A 19,113-nucleotide genomic window follows, 5' to 3' on the forward strand; every position below is an offset into this window, starting at 1 on the left:
ATCAAACAAGCTGTGCAGGTGAGAATTGCCCTTGTTAGAGAGTATTCGTAAGATGGATCTGGTGAGGGTAAGGACAATATGCCCAGAGGGGAAAGGGTTTGGAATGTTTGCCAGTGTTCTCGTCTTGTCCATGCTACCTGGTCGCAGGGCAGAGCACCATTAAGAAAGTTGCCTTCCTAGAATTCTAGAGCATATTGTGATCTGTCCATGATAAAAGTTTTGGGGGCACGTCGTCAAGGAGTGCGTGGACAATGTCCTCCTTACCCAGTCTCTGACCCCGTGACACTGTCTTAGATTTGACTCTGTAGACACTGACTTAGACTTGACTCATTAAGTGGGGAGCTAAAAGCCCTAAATTAAAATGTGTGAAAAAGCATTTTCTAGTACTAAAAACTCACCAGATAGGTGAGTTAAGCAAATTCTAATGAGAAAAGGTCAACTTAATGCCTCTGTATGTTCAGTGGGTACATTATATATACTCTTTTTAACCTGATAGGGCCAGTGTGTGGCTTTTTCTAATTATTCCTATATTCCTGCATTCTCTATAATTATTTATTTTTAAGTTCTACACCCAATGTGGGCTTGAATTCATGGCCCCAAAGTCAGGAGCCACATGTTCTTCCAACTGAGCCAACCAGATACCCCTCTAAGTTTACATGTTCTACAGTATTTGTGAATTTTGCTACTCATTAATTTCCTAAATGCCTTAAGGTCTAGAGTTCATTTGGTCTGCTTTATTTCATGGTTTTTAGAGAAACAGTTTCTTTCTTTATACTTTTGCATCATGATGGTCTTGGAAGGACAGTCTTAGCAGGCTTCCACTCTGTTATGTCATGCCCCGTAAAGGAGAAGGATCTGTATTGTCATTTCTTAAGGCCTGGCCGGGAGGTGGTGAGAGCCTGGAAACAGAAGGGCCAGGCTGGGTTTGCTGAAAGCTGATGGTGCACAGTGCATGGTTCTAGGCTGATCCCAGCCAGCAACAGGAAGTCCCACTTCATCATCTACTTGAAAGCTCTCTGCTAGGGACACAGCGTGAACTTTTAGTTTATATTGGTTAAGCTCCAAGAGGCAGTACATGTTTGGGGAATTGAAGTGCTCATGGGCAGGACCGGGGAAGATACACCTTCCCCACCAGATTCCAAGCTGTCTCCACACTGATAAGACACAACAGTGACCCAGAGCTAGAACCTCAGTATTCTCAGGGAGTGAGAAATGCTGGTGAAAAAATGGACAGCTATGTCATGTATACACACTTGTATCAATATTAACATGCAGAATTGTAGGCCAAGTGGTATTTTTGTTGTTCGAGGGTCTGGATGTGAATCCTGATTCTGCCTCTTGGGAGTATGGCTTTGAAATGTTAACTAACACTTCTCTGAATGCCTTTCTTCATTTGTAAAATGAAAATAATGGGCTTACTTATCTCAGCAGGTGGTTATGAGAATCAAATGAGGGAACACGAATGGACTCATAAGCAACTGTTAGTTGCTTATGATCATATGCTTCCTGTGGAATGTTACTTCTTAAATCCTATATCTTTCTAATATAACCCTAGACCTGGACAATTGGTTCTTTTTCTACTTGTGCAACAAATGAAATTTGGCATTGGGTTCTGGAAAGTTTGAACGAATTCTTGGAATCAGCCAGTTATGTGAAAGATGGCTCAACCTTTCGCATGTCTTTTTGCCCAACAGTGTGCCATGTAAAAAGTGCGTGGTGGTTGGTAATGGAGGAGTTTTGAAGAATAAGACATTAGGAGAAAAAATTGACTCCTATGATGTAATAATAAGGTAAATATATTTTCTATTTGCTAACTTGGAATTGTTTCAAAAGATGATCGCTTAGATATATTTAAGTACATTAACACAACCAGTCTCTCAGGCATCGACTAGACTAGGCCTAGATTTTTCAGCTCATTCACTTAGAAAATATTTGTGAAGTCTCCTTAATATGCCAGGCAGAATTTTAGCAACAGGGTGTATAGCACTGAATAAGAACAAGTTTCTTGCTCTGTGTGGGGTTTTCACTGTAATGAAGAGAAGAAAACAGTAATGAAAGAAATAAGGAAATACAAAAATAAATGCCATACAAACAGTTAAAACATATGTGACAGTGATTGAATAGCCACTTGAGAATGGATGGGTGACCACTTTGAGGAGAAGACCTCTGAGATGGACCCAAGTGACCGTTATAGTACCAGCCGTACGAAGACTAGGGAAGAGCAATCCGGGCACCAAGAATATTTAGTGCAGGGAGGCTATGAGCCTGGGTTTGAGAAGAGTAGCAAGAACACCAGTGAGGTAGGAGGGCAGCCAGCTCAGGGAGAGTGGAACAGTCAGAAGCCGCAGAGGAAGGAGGCTGTATAGGTCTGTGTAAGTACTTGGATTTTAAGTATAATAGGAAACCTTTGAAGATTTTTAAGCAAAAGAGCAATTTGATCTGGTTATATTTTTAAAATTACTTGGCTGTAGCATGGACAATGGGATATGAGGGACAAGGGTAGAAATGAAGAAACCAGTTAGGTGGCTATATTCAGGCAGACGATGGCGGCTCAGAAAAGGATTGTCATGACAGGGAAGGATGGAAGTGGATAGACTGAGACATGTTCTCGAGGTAGAGTTCTCAGGATTTGCTGATGTTAGATGTGAGGAGAGATGGGAATAAAGGAACCACATAACGCCTTCTGGGTTTTCAGCTTAAGAGATTGGATAGAGGTACTATTTATTGAATTGGGGGAAGACTAGGGTAGGAAGATCTTAAAGGAAAAATCAAGATTTCTGTGTGAACATGTTAGGTTGGAGATGCTTATTAGATGTGTAGTGTTAAGTCAAGTAGGCATTTGGTTAAACAGGTTAAAGGCTCGATGGTAAACAGCCTATGGGCTATATTAAACCATGGTATCGGCAAGATTTCCCAGGGAGAAACAGAGCAGAGGTCCCAGGACGGAGTCTTGAGATATTCTATACTTGGAGGTTGAGTGAAAAAAAAGAAAAAAGGAATAAAAGAGAGGGAGGAGGATCCACCAGTGAGGTAGGAAGTGTTTTAAAAGAGAGGAGAAGGGGTCAACCATGACCAGTGCTGGCCAGAGGTCATGCAAGATAAGAGAGTTCACTGTTGGACTTAGAACCTGAGGCTCACTCATACTCTTGGCAAAGGCAGACGTGGAGACCTGATGGGGGAGTGGCCCAACCAGAGTGGTTTGAGGAGAGAATGACCGGTGAGAAATTGAGAAACCCATGTAGGCAATTCTCTGGAATTTTGCTGTGGAGTTGAGAAATGAGATGGTAGCTGGAGATAGTTACAGAACCAAAGGAGGCTGTTTTGTTTTGTTCCTTTTATAAAGATAGGAAATTCTAGAGCATGTTGGTAAGCTGATGAAAAATGAGTGAAGAGATGGGTGTGGTAGCAAGCTGGGATGGGGCTTGAGCGTAAGTGCGGTTGGTCCTTTGTAATAGAAAGAAAAACTGGGATTGTAGCTACGGCTACCAAGAGTCCCACAGATGGAGTGGCAGGAAAATGAGGGCGTTTCACTGAAAGGTTGAAGTAAGGTCATTCTGGGTTGTGTGTGTTGGGAATGGCTATGAATAGTCTTTTGAAGAGAGGGGCAGTGGGTTAGGATGACCTGACAGTCCGTGGGGGTTTTGCTGGGTTACGAGCTGCCAAGTACTTCTGCATAGTGAGGTCACCTTATTTTCTGTTCACTGTTTTGAGGAAGCCATGAAAATTTATCCATGTGACAGTTTTAAAACACAGGTTTCCTTACCTTTAATTGTCTAAACGTTTGATCATCCAGAACCACAGCAAACCCTTGTGGGAGACTGCTACGGGCACAGCGTTTATGAAAGTCATTTCAAGTGTTGAGACTGTCTTACATTACATGGAGTCAGTGGCAAAGGGTGAAACAGTATTTATCCTCCCAGGGGACACCGTTTTGGAAACAAAGCATTCCTTTTAATAGCATGCCTTCATAGTGTATGTGTAAATAGTGCATGTCTAACTTTGGCACTGAGCATAAAACAAACCCTACCGTGGATCCTTTGTGGTTCTTTAATTCACTCTAGCAGTAACATTTATTTGGTTGTGAGTGGGTATAATACGGCAGTTTTATATTATCACTGTATTACAGAGCTCAACAATTTTAATGGGTCTTCAGATCACCTTCGGTGTGATTCTTGTCTGTCAGTCCATGTGCTACATGACTGTGTAACCTTGGACAAGTAACTTTCCCTCCCTCTGCAGGGCCCTTCTCCAAGGAGTTTTGTCTGGATGTACTCCGAGGTCTTTTTTAACTCTAGTATTCTGTGGTTCTGTGTTCCCATTGTTTTATTTAGTCTTTGGTTTTCCTGGAGGTGGGACTGAATTATCGTGGCCCCACAATTACTGTTCAAATCCAGATGAACATTTCTGCCTTAAATCAAGCAGCTGTTTCATGAAAGGAAATTATTACCTTAAAAATAGGAATTTTAAAAAGTTGTCTTAAAAACCTTGTCTTGTAGCTTTAAGCACTGGACCCATGGCTACTGCTGTTTGTCCTATTCTGAAAGTTCTGTAACTTGTGATGGAATTGGCACATACTACACGTGGTCTACATATTTTGTGTGTTTTACTACCCACAGAATGAATAATGGTCCTGTTTTAGGACATGAAGAGGAAGTTGGGAGAAGGACAACCTTCCGACTTTTTTATCCAGAATCTGTTTTTTCAGATCCCAATCACAACGATCCTAATACTACGGCGGTTCTCACTGCTTTTAAGCCGCTTGATTTAAAGTGGCTGTGGGACTTGTTGACGGGTGGCAAAATAGTAAGTTGGCAACATTGATCTGCCTTCAGTTTTTGTTTTTTTTCCATTAAAAAAAAAAAGACCACCACAATGTTCTGTTTTCTGTGTTCTTACTTTATTTCAGAACATTAATGGTTTTTGGAAGAAACCAGCCTTAAACTTGATCTATAAACCTTATCAAATCAGAATATTAGATCCTTTCATTATCAGAATGGCAGCTTATGAACTGCTTCACTTCCCAAAAGTGTTTCCCAAAAATCAGGTATGTATTTTGCTTTGCACAGTTCCAAGCTAAAGATCTGGCTAGGGTAGGGTGGAGAGATCATAGGGTTCTCAGAAAGAATGAGAACCATGACTCATGAGGTGGCGGTAGTGAAATTAGGTGTCTGTGGGTATTATGTTTTTTTTAGATTGCAAGGAAAGAACTGGAGTGTTCTGGTCCCCCCTACCTCGCCCTTGCGGAGCCCTTCTGGGGTCTCCTCTTACAGGCTCCAACGACTCATTTCTCCTAACCTCCATCTGCAGAGTTCTGCGATGAGGAGAGACTGACTGGTGGGGGCGCTGCTGGGCAGGCTCTGCTCAGAGTAGCGGGACGGGGCTTCGGGACAAGCACAAGACTATTCAGGCTAAAAAGAACTCAAGGGCTCTGATAAAAATATCACAGGAAAGCTGGTGGGAAGGTGAGGAAGGGACAGGATGGTTCAGAAATATTTCTGTGGTAATAGAGATACTGGCACTGAATTCTGAGGAAATGTTGAAACTCCGAATTCTTCAATTAAAAAGTCTTACCAACTTTGGCTCTTGTAGCCCTTTTGTTTACATTCCCTAGAAGACAGTACCCTCTGGACCCATACAGTGGCAGGGATAGGTTTTTCATTTCAAGCTTGAGAAACTGTGACATAATGTCTCTGCTGAAATGAGGGTTTCTTTTTGTAATCAGGGAAAATCCAAAGAAATAAATACACCTCACGTATCTTCTTTTTTTTAGTATGATAAAAAAAATTCTAAACTTCAGAATTACTAGATTCTAATGCTTTTAATGAAACCACTTATAAAAGAATATATATCAAGTATATTTTGTTTAAATTATATATTAATATATTCTGTTATTATATATTTATATATATAAAAATAAAGGAAATCATCCTTTTCACCCTGTAACTCTCATTATTCCTTAAGCTTTTTTTCTGCCATTTCCCCCCTCCATTTAACTATTCTCTTTATAGATCTTTCCATTTATATCCAGCTTTTTTCCTCTAAATTATTTAGAAATGCATGTGATTATAGGGATTTTCAGCCCACTTTTGTGATTTTTGTATAATAGACTCCTAGAAGTGGAATTCCCAAGTCAAAAAGCATAAAGCCTGGTTCTGGAAATGTGAAGTCATATGGATGATGTGGACAAGAGAAAAAAAAAAAAACAGGAAGAGAGGCCTGCTTGAATTAGGTTAAAGAGAACATGGGACAGGAGCAAGTGGAGGCAAATCTTCAGAGTTTTGTTGGGAAAGGGAGCACAGAAATGGTTGGAAGCCATGGGATCAAGGATGGTTGCTTTTGTGGTTGTTTTAAAGCCAGATGCCATGTTTATATGATGGAGAGAACGATTGGACAGAAGAAAATGATGAGCGCAAGGGGGTCATTGTAGATGCAGATTTGGTGGCAGAGAAGAGACGGGAGGAAAGAGTGCACGAGGGGCGAGGTTGGCCACGAGGGGCGAGGTTGGCCGGAGGCAGGGACAGGCACATCGCATCCATGGAAGGAGCGCTGAAAGTACAGGTCAAACTGAAGGTAGGTTGGGAAGTTGGGGAGCTGGTATAGATAGCTCTTCTGTTTCTGTTAGTGAAATGAGGATTCAGTGGTAGGTTTAAAGGAGGAAGGAGGATGAGGCTGTTGGATATAAAGGAATAAAATTGTCACCTTGGAGAATAAGAATGGAAATTTGCTAGGGGAGTACTGCACGGCCACTTGAGACTTTGGACATAAACGTCACGTGTACCTGAGCACGTATGGTGTTTTCTTTTGGCTTGTTATGCTGCTTGGTTGTGGGGTGAGCCGGGGTTAAGATTCTGTCAGGTGATGAGCTATTTCTGTCTGTGGGTGCAGAAAACGGAAGGATTATAATGATGGATGAAGGCCTCCAAGGCATGAGGAAAGGAAGTGGAGGACACGATGGGGAGGGAAAGAGTATTGGGATCAGTGAGGCTGAATGACTCCCGGGTTGTTAACCCGACCACTAATTTCCGTTTCTAGCAGATGGCAAAGGCTTATGGTGTTCATCATAAGGCATGGGGTAAAGAAAAGCTTATGCAAAAGGTAGTTAAATTTTCAGAGGAGCTTGCCTCCTGGAGTTTATTTGATATTTTTGTGCTTCTTGGGTATTTTCTTTTCCTCCTCAAAATCATAATGTGTCATTTCCATGGAATCTGTAAGTCACACCTTGATGGAAAGGAAATCTCCTTAGATGGCTGTGTTAAGATGTATTTTGTTTTTGCCTTTAAAGGCCATACCGGTGAGAATTAACACAGAATGAAAATCCTTCTGTCAAACATCTGTTAATGCATTTTTAGGAGATATGTGTATGTGAGGGGGATGCTTGGTTTCTTTCCTTTTTGATTTTTAAAGTGATAATGATCGAGTGGAGACTGTGACATTACTCTGTATACATCTGGACTTTTTATTTTCTATAGAAGTCAGAATCTTACTATTTGCCATTGAAGTTAATTGACTAGTCTTTCCCCAGAGCTGGTTAAATTATCAGAATTGTAAAAGGGATCTCTTTTAAGGCTTATGTGGAGCCTCTTACTTACCATGATCCCATCCATTAGCGAGTTAACCTGTCCTTCCGTTTCCTGTATGGGTTGGAAATCCGCAGGTGCTGCTGTTTGCACAGGAAGCCTGACTCAGCATGTGTTATAAAAGGAGGCAGCAGCATCCTTTTCCCTGAGCCTTTTCTTCATTTGATAGTTGTCCTCTGGGCTAATACTATAGTTAAGTTTTATTTGAAAGATTTTCTAAGATTTTCATCACATTTATATGCTTTTCAGAGTTAGGAAATTAACCGGGGTTTGGGTCTTAGACACGATGAGGGTTTATCTTAGGTATTTCTCACCTGGTACGTGTTCAGAAGTCCTCGTTTTATAAGATGAGGTCACCCAGTTCTGGAAACATCTTGTTTGAGTTTTAAAAAACCTTTCATTTCCCTCCCCAGAAACCCAAACACCCCACAACAGGAATTATTGCCATCACGTTGGCCTTTCACATATGTCACGAAGTTCACCTTGCTGGTTTTAAATACAACTTTTCTGACCTCAAGAGTCCTTTGCACTATTATGGGAATGCCACCATGTCTTTGATGAATAAGGTAATACATACCCACTTGGGTATATCTTTGATCTTTACAGTCAGAAAGCTTCTGTTTTCTGTTTCCGCATTTTTACTGAGGGAACAGCTTTTGAGTGTGAAGAGCTGCTTAACCCTACCAAGAGCTACTAAAGGCTGAAACTGGGACTCGCATCCAGGCAGTTCCAATCTGTGGGTGTCAGACCCTTGGGAATAGGACATCGTATCAAACCTGTATGGACACCAAGCCTTATCTTAGATCATGTTTGCACTATACAAATACGCATGCAGACCATTTGTTCTTGCTAATATCTCAAATTCACTTAAAAGCATTAACACAGAACAGGGACACTCCTCCACATAAGAGGATCGACCACAGAATACACGGGAAAGATGAAGGTAGATTTGGAGTTGAGGAGATGATGTAACTTCTTGCTGTGCTTTTCAACCTTTTTTTTTTTTTTTAAGTAGAGGAGGAAGTCTATGACATTTTAACTCTATGAGGGAATATTCATGGTCAAAAAGGTTGCAGACGTTTATAGTAGATCATGCTTCTCTTGAATTAGAGATCAGTGGTGGTACACAGGATCTTTAAGACTTAACTGAATAGGTAGTTGTCTGAGGTTAATAGCACATCACAGGTGACAGGACTAAAATGTTATCTGTACATTTTTAATATGGAAATATGAATAGTTTGCTGTTAGGTAGGGATATAGCATGTGTAATCAGTCCCCTTAGATCATCATCCTCAGACACTACTATAAGCCAAAGGTTAGACCTTTGTATTACTATATTACTTCATCTCCCACCCCTTGTGAGACAGACACTTGAGTAGTAAGTGTTAGTTGCCTAGGACAGATTGCAGGATTATTTCTCCTCAGCCCTAATCTTTTAGCACTCCTGGGATTTCTAGTCATTTAGATAACAGAACACTGAAACAATTTCCTGAGGAAGATTAGGCTATCCATCAACAGAATAATTAAAAAAAAAATCTGTTATGCATGCTTTACAATAGTTTCTTTGGGCTGATTTCTGTGAGTTTCAGGTGCTGCTTTTATTAAAGTGATCAACGCATTTTGACTTAAAATTCTGGCCTCTAGTTTTATATCCTGATTTAGGAGATGGGGGAGGGGGGAATGATATGAAGGGGTGCTCTTAGGTGAGGGTTTAAGTGGAAACAGCAGGCTAAATTTAGGAAACAGATTCTTTTGCCAAATTCCTTGGCAAAAGAATGAGCAAAGAGAAAGGTAACAAAAGTTAAAAGTCTACCTGTATACTTGTGACTGGAGTTTTTCATTCAGAAGCTTTTCAGATACACTGTAGTCAATTATTCCTGTTAAAATTTTGATACTGGGATAGATGGTGATTTTATTTTTCTTTTCTTCTCCAGAATGCATATCACAATGTGACAGCGGAGCAGCTCTTTTTGAAGGACATTATAGAAAAAAACTTTGTAATCAACTTGACTGAAGATTGACTCTACAGACTCAGAAGACTATGCTAACAGTATTAGTTTTATTTTTATACGGCAGTTTTTAGTTTATTTTTAAATATGTTGGATGCACTTGTCAAAAAATTGTGTATATTAAGTCTGTTGCTGCCTGGTGATTCATAACCACCAGCTTAATTTCTGTGAATATATTTAATTTATAAAAACCAAGATATGTTTAGTTATCAGGGAAAGTTTTGATTGCATTGTTTTTAAAACAAGCTAGTTTTCCGAAGTGTTTCTAAACATCTTTTTATATAGACTTCATCTTAGACTTTTGAGGGGATGTGACTTCCTAATAAGGGGCTTTAGCTGACCACAATTTTTGAACACATTTGGCTACTCTGAATTAGTGGGGCGTGGCCATCTGGTTGTGCCTTGATACGGCAGACTGGAGCCACTTTCGGCATGTAGCTACATGATTGTGTTGTACCTGAGGAAACAGATTTGAATCTTAAAGCAGCCCTGAACACAGCACTAGGTATGGTTATGGAAATCTAAGATCAGACTGGTTTCATTAAGCTTTTTTTGTCCTGCAATTAAGTAAACCATGATTGTAATGAGTAATCTGGTAAAAGGAAGGTGTGTCTTTAAGGTAAAGGAAATAGACTACACATGAAATTCTGGACGAGTAAATAAGCTAAGAATGCCACTTACCAAAGCCTGGTGACTGCATTATTTTAAAGCTCATACAAGGTAGCAGAGCTCGGCGGCAAGCTTAAGGAGAGCATTATTAAATTTTCTGCCTGGCCTAATATATTAAAATGTGAAAGTTTACTATTGGAATTAAATTAGAAAAAATGAAGATAAATCCTTGAGACTCCTCCTCAAGCTGTTTCTGGATTTAAATGGGACTTTCATGAGAGATTTCAACTTCAAAGGGGAAGGCTTACCTGGCTACCTAGGCTGCATCAGAGAAGAGTGCTGCTGGATGCAAACAAGTCAAAACCAACCCTTCGAACAAATGTGAGCTAGTGTCCCTTCTCACTTAATCCAGCCCATGGCTATGGGGAGGGAGAAAGGAAGAGAAGAGAATTACAAGAAGGATGGAATTAAAAGTTCTCAGAAGAGGTAAGAGTTGAAAGAACTGTTATCTTTTGAACAATAATTATCACTGGGAGTCACGCTGGTATTACTGGGAACCAACCAGCCTCTCTAAAGATTATGTCAAACGCAGTAGAAGAGGGGAGAAAATTCCTAATAGATGTAAGCCAGATCTACACATGAAACATGGACACTGTTCTGTTAGCACCAGCACACTTGCACAGTACCATGATCTCACTGGATTCCTCCAGTAACTGAGGTGGAAAACGTGGATGTTCGTGTGACCCTGCCCTCCTACCACACATTGAGCCTGGCTGCTCAATTTCAGTCTGTGAACTAATTTAGGCTTCAAAAATGGATGGTAGTAAAAATAAAAAACCACTGGTAGCATTTTCAAATGTTCCTATAAGGTTTAGAATAATGGCAGGACAATTTCTGACTGATGCTAAAACTGAGAAATCTGGCATTTTGTGTAGTGTGAGAGAAGACTACAAACTTCAACATGGTTTTATATAAGCCCAAGGAAAGTCTCAGCAAGACACATATATACAATTTATTAAAAACACATGAACACATTAAGATCTCACTATTTATACAATCTAGATTCTAGCAACATATACACATACTGAGTGACTACAGTACATGCCGAGGTAAGAAAAGTACATTCCGGGAGAATATCACTGACCCTCAAGCCATTTTTATTTCCAATATGTATTTCGATAGGTTTTGTTTCCACCTTTCCCAGTGCCAAAAAAAAAAAGAAAAAGAAAAAGAAAAAACTAGTCATAAATTGGTGCCACAGTTGAGCTAAAAAGTATTTTAATAACCATCCAACTCTTATTAGATTTTGCAGTTCAGGGACTTCAAGTTCATGGCAGGAAATCAGAGCTAGAAGGCAGTTTTTTGTTTTTTGTTTTTTTTTTTTTTTTTAAAGGTAGAGCTTAGTTATCTCTCTTTAAAGGGTTTGAAAAGTTTTTGTCCCACAATCTATTAGTTCTGTCCTCGGACCTGTTGTTTCCATAGCCCTTTTGCTCTCCAGGTTTTAATGTGAGGCCAAGGCAAAGAAGTTCAAGCTTTGTCACCTTCTATAGAATTTTAGATGAGTGCATTTTCTGCTGGGGTCAGGGAGGGTAAGAGTATACATGACACCATAGTTTCAACTGCTGGATAAATTCTCTACACCAGCCTTTTCACCAGCAGATAAAACCACTGTTCAATGCAAAGTGCAAATAGTGAAACGTGAATTTAAATAACTGGACTAGATCCTACACATATAATAGGATCTATTTAGTGTTCTAATCAAATATAAATCAGCATTCACAATATCTTTGACTGGGCTGGTTCCTAAGATCATGTAACAGTGAAGCCAGCGTCACTTTGTGAAAACCTGTAAGGGCCCTACTTCGCTGTACCTCTGTCGGAGTCGATCTTTAGAATTGTGTTAACAGGAAAAAAAAAATTAATCCAATAAACCAGAGTGACTTAAATCTTTAAGATATTTCAAGCAGGGAATAAAAATTCAAGGTTATTTAGTAAAGAAAAAAAAAGTTACTTTCACATTTTCAGTTGATTGTCTCCACAGCTGCATCAGACATAAATGTAGTTAAAACCCAAAACAAAACTCTAATACGAAAACAAAGGAACTAAAAGTACAAAGTCAGAATAACCCTCTGTATCAGGCTCAGCTCTTCATTTAAAAAGTAAATATACAAAAGCAATAAAAACTATTTTGTACAAAATCATTGGTAGTTTAAGGACTGCACGGTGGCAAAAACATGCATCATTTAAGAAGAAAACATTTGCCTCTCAAAGAGTTCCATGGGAAAATCAGGTGCACAAAATTAAATGAAAACAAGCATCTTTGGGAGAATGAGATAATTTCTCTTAAAGCTTCTCAAACAGGCATGTGATTGGAGAAGTATATTCACTGTGTACTGAAGATGAATAGAAAAATAAATCAGTTTACTCTCTTCCAACCTGAATGGGGATGACTGCATTAATACACGTGCTTTACACATTCATGTCTTAATAAACGTTCTACATCTGTGCTTGTTTCAAATGTTCTGAAACAGTATATTTCTTCAATGAATAAAACGATGCCTCAAAGTTTGTCTGAAAAAGCAAGTGAAGGTAAGACCAACAAAAATAATACTAGAGGGCAGAGAGGCTGTAGAAATAATTCTGCTTTTGAAGCAATACTTTAGAGTTCTGATATACCCATGGAAGCCAAGTGAAATGAACACTGTCTTTTCTCACATCTAGCAAATTGTGGAAACGACTGGGGGCACAGGCCAAAAGAAATGGCTAGAACCTGATGGGAAATTGTATGTTTTAATCATAGGGCCAGCTTCTCAGCCTGCCAAAGATTTTTAAAGATTCTTAACACTATGGGCTAATAAATTACAGATGACTTTTATTTCACCCATCTAAAACTAGTTCTGGGCAAATACTGAAAAAGAAGTTGCCTGGAAATACCAAAACCAGACATCAATATTCACCTGCTGCTAGAACATCTGTTCCACAGGCCTGCGGTGAAGGACTGTCAAAACTCCCGTGACACAGAGTGGGCACACTCACACAGAGCTGAGGAATTCATGCTGGCTTCCTATTTCCTTCAGTATTTCACTGTGGATAATTAACAATACTTTTTGACCAAAAATAACTTCAGATTAAAATATATATATATATATTAAATCAAAGAGGGCAAATCCTTTTTTTTTTTTTTTTTAAGGTACTTTATAAGACTACTGAGGAATGATTCCGCCTTTCACTGTGGTAAACATAAAGGGTCCTATTTACGGTGTTCACTCAGATGGCCCCACAGGTACTCACAACTCGCCTAGGACCAATCCCACTGCAAATAAAGTCGGGCAGGGAGAGAATCTCTGCTGGAGCTTTTTAAAATTACAGGATTCATGAGGCTGGTGGAGCAAGCATCACTCACTAAAAAAAATTCAAAACCGTTAATAAACACAAGAATAGGGCTGGCCCCAGACAGAACAAGTAGGGATGAAACCAGGTCACGTGCCATTAAGTGTTAAAACTCTGGAGAGTGTCAAGAAGTGAAAAAAAAAAATCAATGACCCCGCCCTTTAGAAGTCCATTTCCCACCTATAGACCTTCCTAAGATAGGTAAGTGTATGACTGCAATCAAAAAATGGTATCACTAATTTTTAAAAAAAATCTGTAAGGAATATAGGAATAGAAAAGAGCTCATGATAGTACCCACCTTTCACAAAGAGCAACATTTCAAGCCATTAGACATTTCAAGAACAGTACCTTGCGTTATTGCCCGTCAGGTGAACACAGCCACCTCTTGAGTTCATCAATGTACCTGCAGCATTGGTAATAAATACTCTCAGTGATTTTTAGTTTCTTTGAAGTGCATAGTAGGGAGCATTTTCTGTATCAAAAAATAGTGTTTTACAGTAGTAACAAACAGGATGTTTGCAATTGAACTGGCAAGCCGTCACTGCCACAGTAACACTTTTAAAGCAAGATGGCAAGATTAGTAGTTCCCTGTACCTCGGTCATCACATTTTCCCCAACCACATCTGTGACAGATACGTAATACATTCTATATATTACTACCACTAACACACAAAAAAGGCCATGTGCTTTAAAACGATGCTTTATAACAAGCAGCATCACCTTCAAAGAATTTCTTTAAAAACATCACATTCACCATCCCTCCCGGCTCCTGAAGCCTCCTGTGTGCTCTGTGGCACCTGGTACACCAGCTCGTCTGGGGCACTGGCACCTGGCTTCCCACCTTTTGGGGTGTCATACTGGGCACGGGCGGAGGAGCAGCTGTCAGTCCTGGAAAGAAGAGTGTTGTAGGCTCCCACCAGTGGGGGAGGCTGGTTCCCTGCAGCTTTGAAAGTGGACGTTGAGGAAAGACCAACTGAAGCTGTGGGGTGCCCAGACATATCCATGATGATCGGGGTTGCGTATTCGGGCCCGGTAATTGGCAGTGGTTCAGCATAGGCATGGTAGACTTCTTGGACCGGGGAGTTGTAAGGATCTAGGTCAGCATAACTTGCTTCTTTCCCTTCTTCTGGTTTAAAGGTGGATCTCTGATGAAGGGTGCCAACAAGTCCTCCCACAAGTGGCTGTGCATACTCTGTGGATATTACAGAACAAACAACACAAAAGTCACCTCATTCCTACAGGGATCAGATAGTCCAGGTGATAGTCATAGCCTGACACCAAAAACAAACACTTCTTTATGGCACTTCTGTTCCTATCAATACAGAACTATGGATTTCTCTACCAGAACCAACTTAAAAAAATTAAACATGTTATCTTGTATCTCCTAAGAAGTTAATATGCTATAGAGTCTCATTCATAAAATTTTACAGAGAACGTATATGCTCTTGAGATTTACAAATAATGTATCACTGGGGAGAAAAAACCCCACTTCATTATTAGATATTTTCAAATAGGACAATGTTTAAAATAAATATGAACTAAGTTAACAGGATACATATTATAAGGCTCACTATAGCTTTGCCACTCTTCACACTCAAAACTCCAGGTAAACACACAGAAATGCCCAGAGCTTTTTAGAAATGAATGCTCTTATTTTTTGAACATGGAAGGTGCAGAAATAACTTTCTCAAGGTCATCCTTTCAAAAATTAGTTCTACCTTAAGAAAACAGTTGACCTGTTACATAGGAAAAAGAGAAAAGACACTAGAAATCCCGAAGCACTTTCCAGCTACGTGTAGCAGTGTCTTCCTCCGCTCTGGGGAGGGAGGCACGCAGTTACCTGCAGAGTCGGTCTGTAGCACAGCGGTGACTTCTCTGGGGCTCAAAGGATTGACTTCACTGCTGCTGTAGCGAACAGGGGTCTCCTCGTGTTCCACAGACTTGGCAGGGAGAAACTGCTTCATTCCTTTCCACCAACCTTCATGGTGATTGGAAGCAAGAAAGACCATTACATAAAAACCCAGGTCTGAAATGATAACACTGTTTACAGGAGAATTCCTGCTGCATTTAAGCCATTTCTCTAACACATCTGTACAAAATAGCCTCTATGTTCAATCTCTTTTTTTATTTTGGCATAATACACATTACAGAAAATTTACCATCATAACCATTTTTTGAGTGTAGGTCATGTGGTTTAAAATGTTCACACTGTTGTGCAACTACCACTACCATCTCTCTCCATAACTTTTCAGCTCATGAAACTAACACTATTCCCATGAAACGGTAACTATCCATTCGTCGTCCCCCTACCAATGGCGACCACCACTTTACTTTCTGTCTTTATGATTTTGACCACTCTAAGTACTTCATCTAAGTGGAATCATACAGTATTTGTCTTTTTGTGACTGGCTTATTTTGCCTCACATAATGTCCTCAAGGTTCATCCATCTTGTAGCATATTACAGAAAATCTTTCCTTTTTAAGGCTAAATAATATTCCACTGCTTGTATACATTTTGCTTTTCCACTCATCAGCTGAGGGTCAGGTGGGTGGCTTCCACAGTTTAACTGTTAACAATATTAAGTTTTCAATCCACGAACATAGAGTATGCTTTCATGTACGTCTTTTTAAATTTCTTTAGTAGTATTTCGAGTTTATAAAAGTCTAGTACCTCTTTGGTTAAATGAACTCTTAAGTATTTTATTCTTTTAGATGGAACTGTAACTGAAACTTTTTATAATTTCTTTTTCAGATTGTTCACTTTATGTACAGAAATGCAATGTGTTGACTTTGTATCCTACTAGTTGGCTCAGTTATTGGTGCTAACAGCTTGTGTGTGTGCAATCTTTAAAGCTTAATTCTCTTTTAAATGTTTGGTAGGATTTTTTTTTTTTTCAGAGATTTTTGATTATTGACTCAATCTCTTTAGTCAATTCATATTTTCTATTTCTGGAAATTTGTCCATTTCATCTAGATTATTCAATTCTTTGGCATATGATTATTCATAATATTCTCATAATCTTTTTTTCTGCAGAATCAGTAGTAATGCCTGTACTTTCTTTTCTGATTTAAGTAGTGTCAATCTTTTTTTTTTTTTTTAATTTTATTTATTTGACAGACAGACATCACACGTAGGCAGAGAGGCAGGCAGAGAGAGAGAGAGGAGGAAGCAGGCTCCCCACTGAGCAGAGAGCCCGATGCGGGGCTCAATCCCAGGACCCTGAGATCATGATCTGAGCCGAAGGCAGAGAGAGGCTTTAACCCACTGAGCCACCCAGGTGCCCGTCAATCTTTTTTCTTATTCTATCTAAGTTTGTTAATTTTGTCAATCTTTTTAAAGAACCAGCATTTGATTTCACTATTTTCCCATTTTCCATTGTGTTTCTCTCTCTTATCTTTATATTTCTTTCCTTCTGGTAGCTTTGGGTTTAGTTTGTTCTTGTTCTAATTCCTTAAGTTGCTGAAGTCTCCCCACCCCCCTTTGGTGGAGTATCTAGTGCAATGCAGAACATGGTAGAAATTCCCAATGGAAGTATACCCAGAAGCAAAATCATTGCTCTAAAATTGTTGGCAGATATAGTTTGTCTGTTGTAGGGTGGTTTTTGTTAAGTTTTTCTAAAAAACATACTTTCCAAGGTCTACCTTGGGGTTTTAGCAGCACAGAATCTGCCCCCACTACTGTTCTTTTCTGCCTTAGTCACAGCAATGAACTCTTTTGCCTTTTATTGTTCCAGTCATGAGACTGGAAAGTAGGAGACCAGTAGGTGTCACCTGCTGCAATGGGCCACACAGAATAGGAATTCAGAAGATGACAACTCATCACGGCAGAGAAGGCAGACCTCACGATTTCCAAACTAGTAGGCTCTACCTGGGAAGTACCCACAGCAGAGTGACAAACACACACTGTGTTACCAAGACCACAATCCTTTTATGCAGCGTTCACACAAGCCATAAAGAAAGCTGGTCTCAAGAAAAACAGATACGTGGGACAAACCGCATGGGTTTTCCAGGAAAAAGGAACAGAGTGTGTGTTATGAGAAATTTTCATTTCATTACTTATTGACCAGAAGAGATTTTACAGAAGAGCAAAAGTGGTCAGAACGTTAGAGGAACACCATTTTTCTCACAGGCTGGGGAGTTTGTGTAGGCCTGAAAACAGCTTTCCTCTTTCACTACTGCCACGTGGAAGGGTGGGACTTTCCTCTATGGGAGCAAAGTCCTGAGTTACCTGCCCGGTCCCAGTAAGGTAAGTCGTAGGTGCCTTCGGTTTTCTTCTTTCTGGAAAAATACAGAAAAAAACATGTTAGCAAACAGTGAATTCATGAGTAAGACAGCTCTGAAAGTGCAGGATAAACACTCAAGTTAATAATTACTCAGGAGTACACATTTCCATTTGCTGACCTACCCGGCAAGGCCCTCCATTTCACTTGCCTTTCAAAGTTGCCCCTGCTGAAACTCATACTGAACTCTTTTTTTTTTTTTTTTAAGATTTTATTTACTTATTTGACAGACAGAGACCACAAGTAGGCAGAGAGAGGAGGGAAGCAGGCTCCTTACTGAGCGAGAGCCCAATGCAGGGCTCGATCCCAGGACCCTGGGATCACAACCCGAGCTGAAGGCAGAGGCTTTAACCCACTGAACCACCCAGGCGCCCCTCATACTGAACTCTTGATAAATTTTAAACTATCTCCTGAGATACTCTGTTACCCAAGGTACTTCCTACTCAAAGGATAAAGGAATAAGAAAGGCTAAGTCTGTAGATAAAAAGAATCTAATCAAAGACCCACAGGTAACATGTGGGTCTTTATGAGACAGTTACTGTTAGGTCTGTTTCAGTTTCTAATACAAACTGCAAATCCATTGACTTCCATCTGTATCCTCACAATCTGAGGATTGTGTCCTTTAACCGCTAGCCCAGAGGGATCTCAGGACTTATCTCCCACCTTCCAGACAACCTGACTCCCAATCCTTACCCTCTGTGCTCTGACCATAAGTGGATGGGACTGGACTGCCTGACTGACCACACATCCAGGGCAGAACTCCACTTGGCTGTATGTGGACCGGGTGACCTCAGACAAGTCACATTTTCTTCTTCTGTAAACAGTACCTGCTTTGTAGGTTGTCTGAGGATTAAATGAACTGAACCATGTAAAGCACTTAAAATAATGCCAAAAATCAGCTTTCACTCTCTATAAAAACGAGCTGTTGCTACTCTCGTACTATTGCTTCTACCCAATTCCTAGAGAGCAGCCTGAACTTTCTGCCCTGGATTTTCCCTGCCCTCATAGTAACTTGTTGGGTCTCTGTCCAGACCGCCTTCCCAAAACCATGAGTCCAGGATCCATCTGCTTCTTTGGCCTCCTCTGTGGCATGTACTGGATGGAGGCACCATCGCTGCCCATCGTCCTCACTGTATCCTCTCCCAGCCTGTGAACTCTGGGGCTCAGCCCTGGACTCCCAGGACATGGTCAATACTCAGCACGAGGCAGGAGCTCAAATAGTTGAGTGAATGAATGAAGTCATTCTCC

General features: G+C 40.2%; 2 protein-coding genes across 13 annotated transcripts in view; one reads left to right on the top strand and one right to left on the bottom strand.

Moving 5' to 3' along the window:
• The window catches only part of ST3GAL6 (ST3 beta-galactoside alpha-2,3-sialyltransferase 6), a 77,961-nt gene extending 67,695 nt beyond the window's left edge, over positions 1-10,266 (top strand). For all 12 annotated transcript variants that reach the window (XM_045088254.1, XM_004771909.3, XM_004771912.3 and 9 more), the window contains 5 exons: positions 1,695-1,790; positions 4,617-4,803; positions 4,907-5,044; positions 7,991-8,143; positions 9,512-10,266. In XM_045088254.1, coding sequence (XP_044944189.1) covers positions 1,695-1,790; positions 4,617-4,803; positions 4,907-5,044; positions 7,991-8,143; positions 9,512-9,598 — 661 coding nt within the window. In that variant the 3' untranslated portion in view covers positions 9,599-10,266. The remainder of the gene's footprint in view (positions 1-1,694; positions 1,791-4,616; positions 4,804-4,906; positions 5,045-7,990; positions 8,144-9,511) is intronic.
• Positions 10,267-11,189: 923 nt separating this feature from the next.
• Positions 11,190-19,113, bottom strand: part of DCBLD2 (discoidin, CUB and LCCL domain containing 2) — a 105,262-nt gene continuing 97,338 nt past the window's right edge. The window contains exons 14-16 of the mRNA XM_004771915.3: positions 17,814-17,863; positions 15,426-15,563; positions 11,190-14,777 (exon numbers count right to left, since the gene is read on the bottom strand). Of these exons, the coding sequence (XP_004771972.1) occupies positions 14,308-14,777; positions 15,426-15,563; positions 17,814-17,863 (658 nt within the window). The 3' untranslated portion in view covers positions 11,190-14,307. The remainder of the gene's footprint in view (positions 14,778-15,425; positions 15,564-17,813; positions 17,864-19,113) is intronic.

Source organism: Mustela putorius, unplaced genomic scaffold, assembly GCF_011764305.1.
Source record: "Mustela putorius furo isolate JIRA1106 unplaced genomic scaffold, ASM1176430v1.1 tig00003834_pilon_pilon_pilon, whole genome shotgun sequence".
In the NCBI taxonomy this organism is placed as follows: domain Eukaryota; kingdom Metazoa; phylum Chordata; class Mammalia; order Carnivora; family Mustelidae; genus Mustela; species Mustela putorius.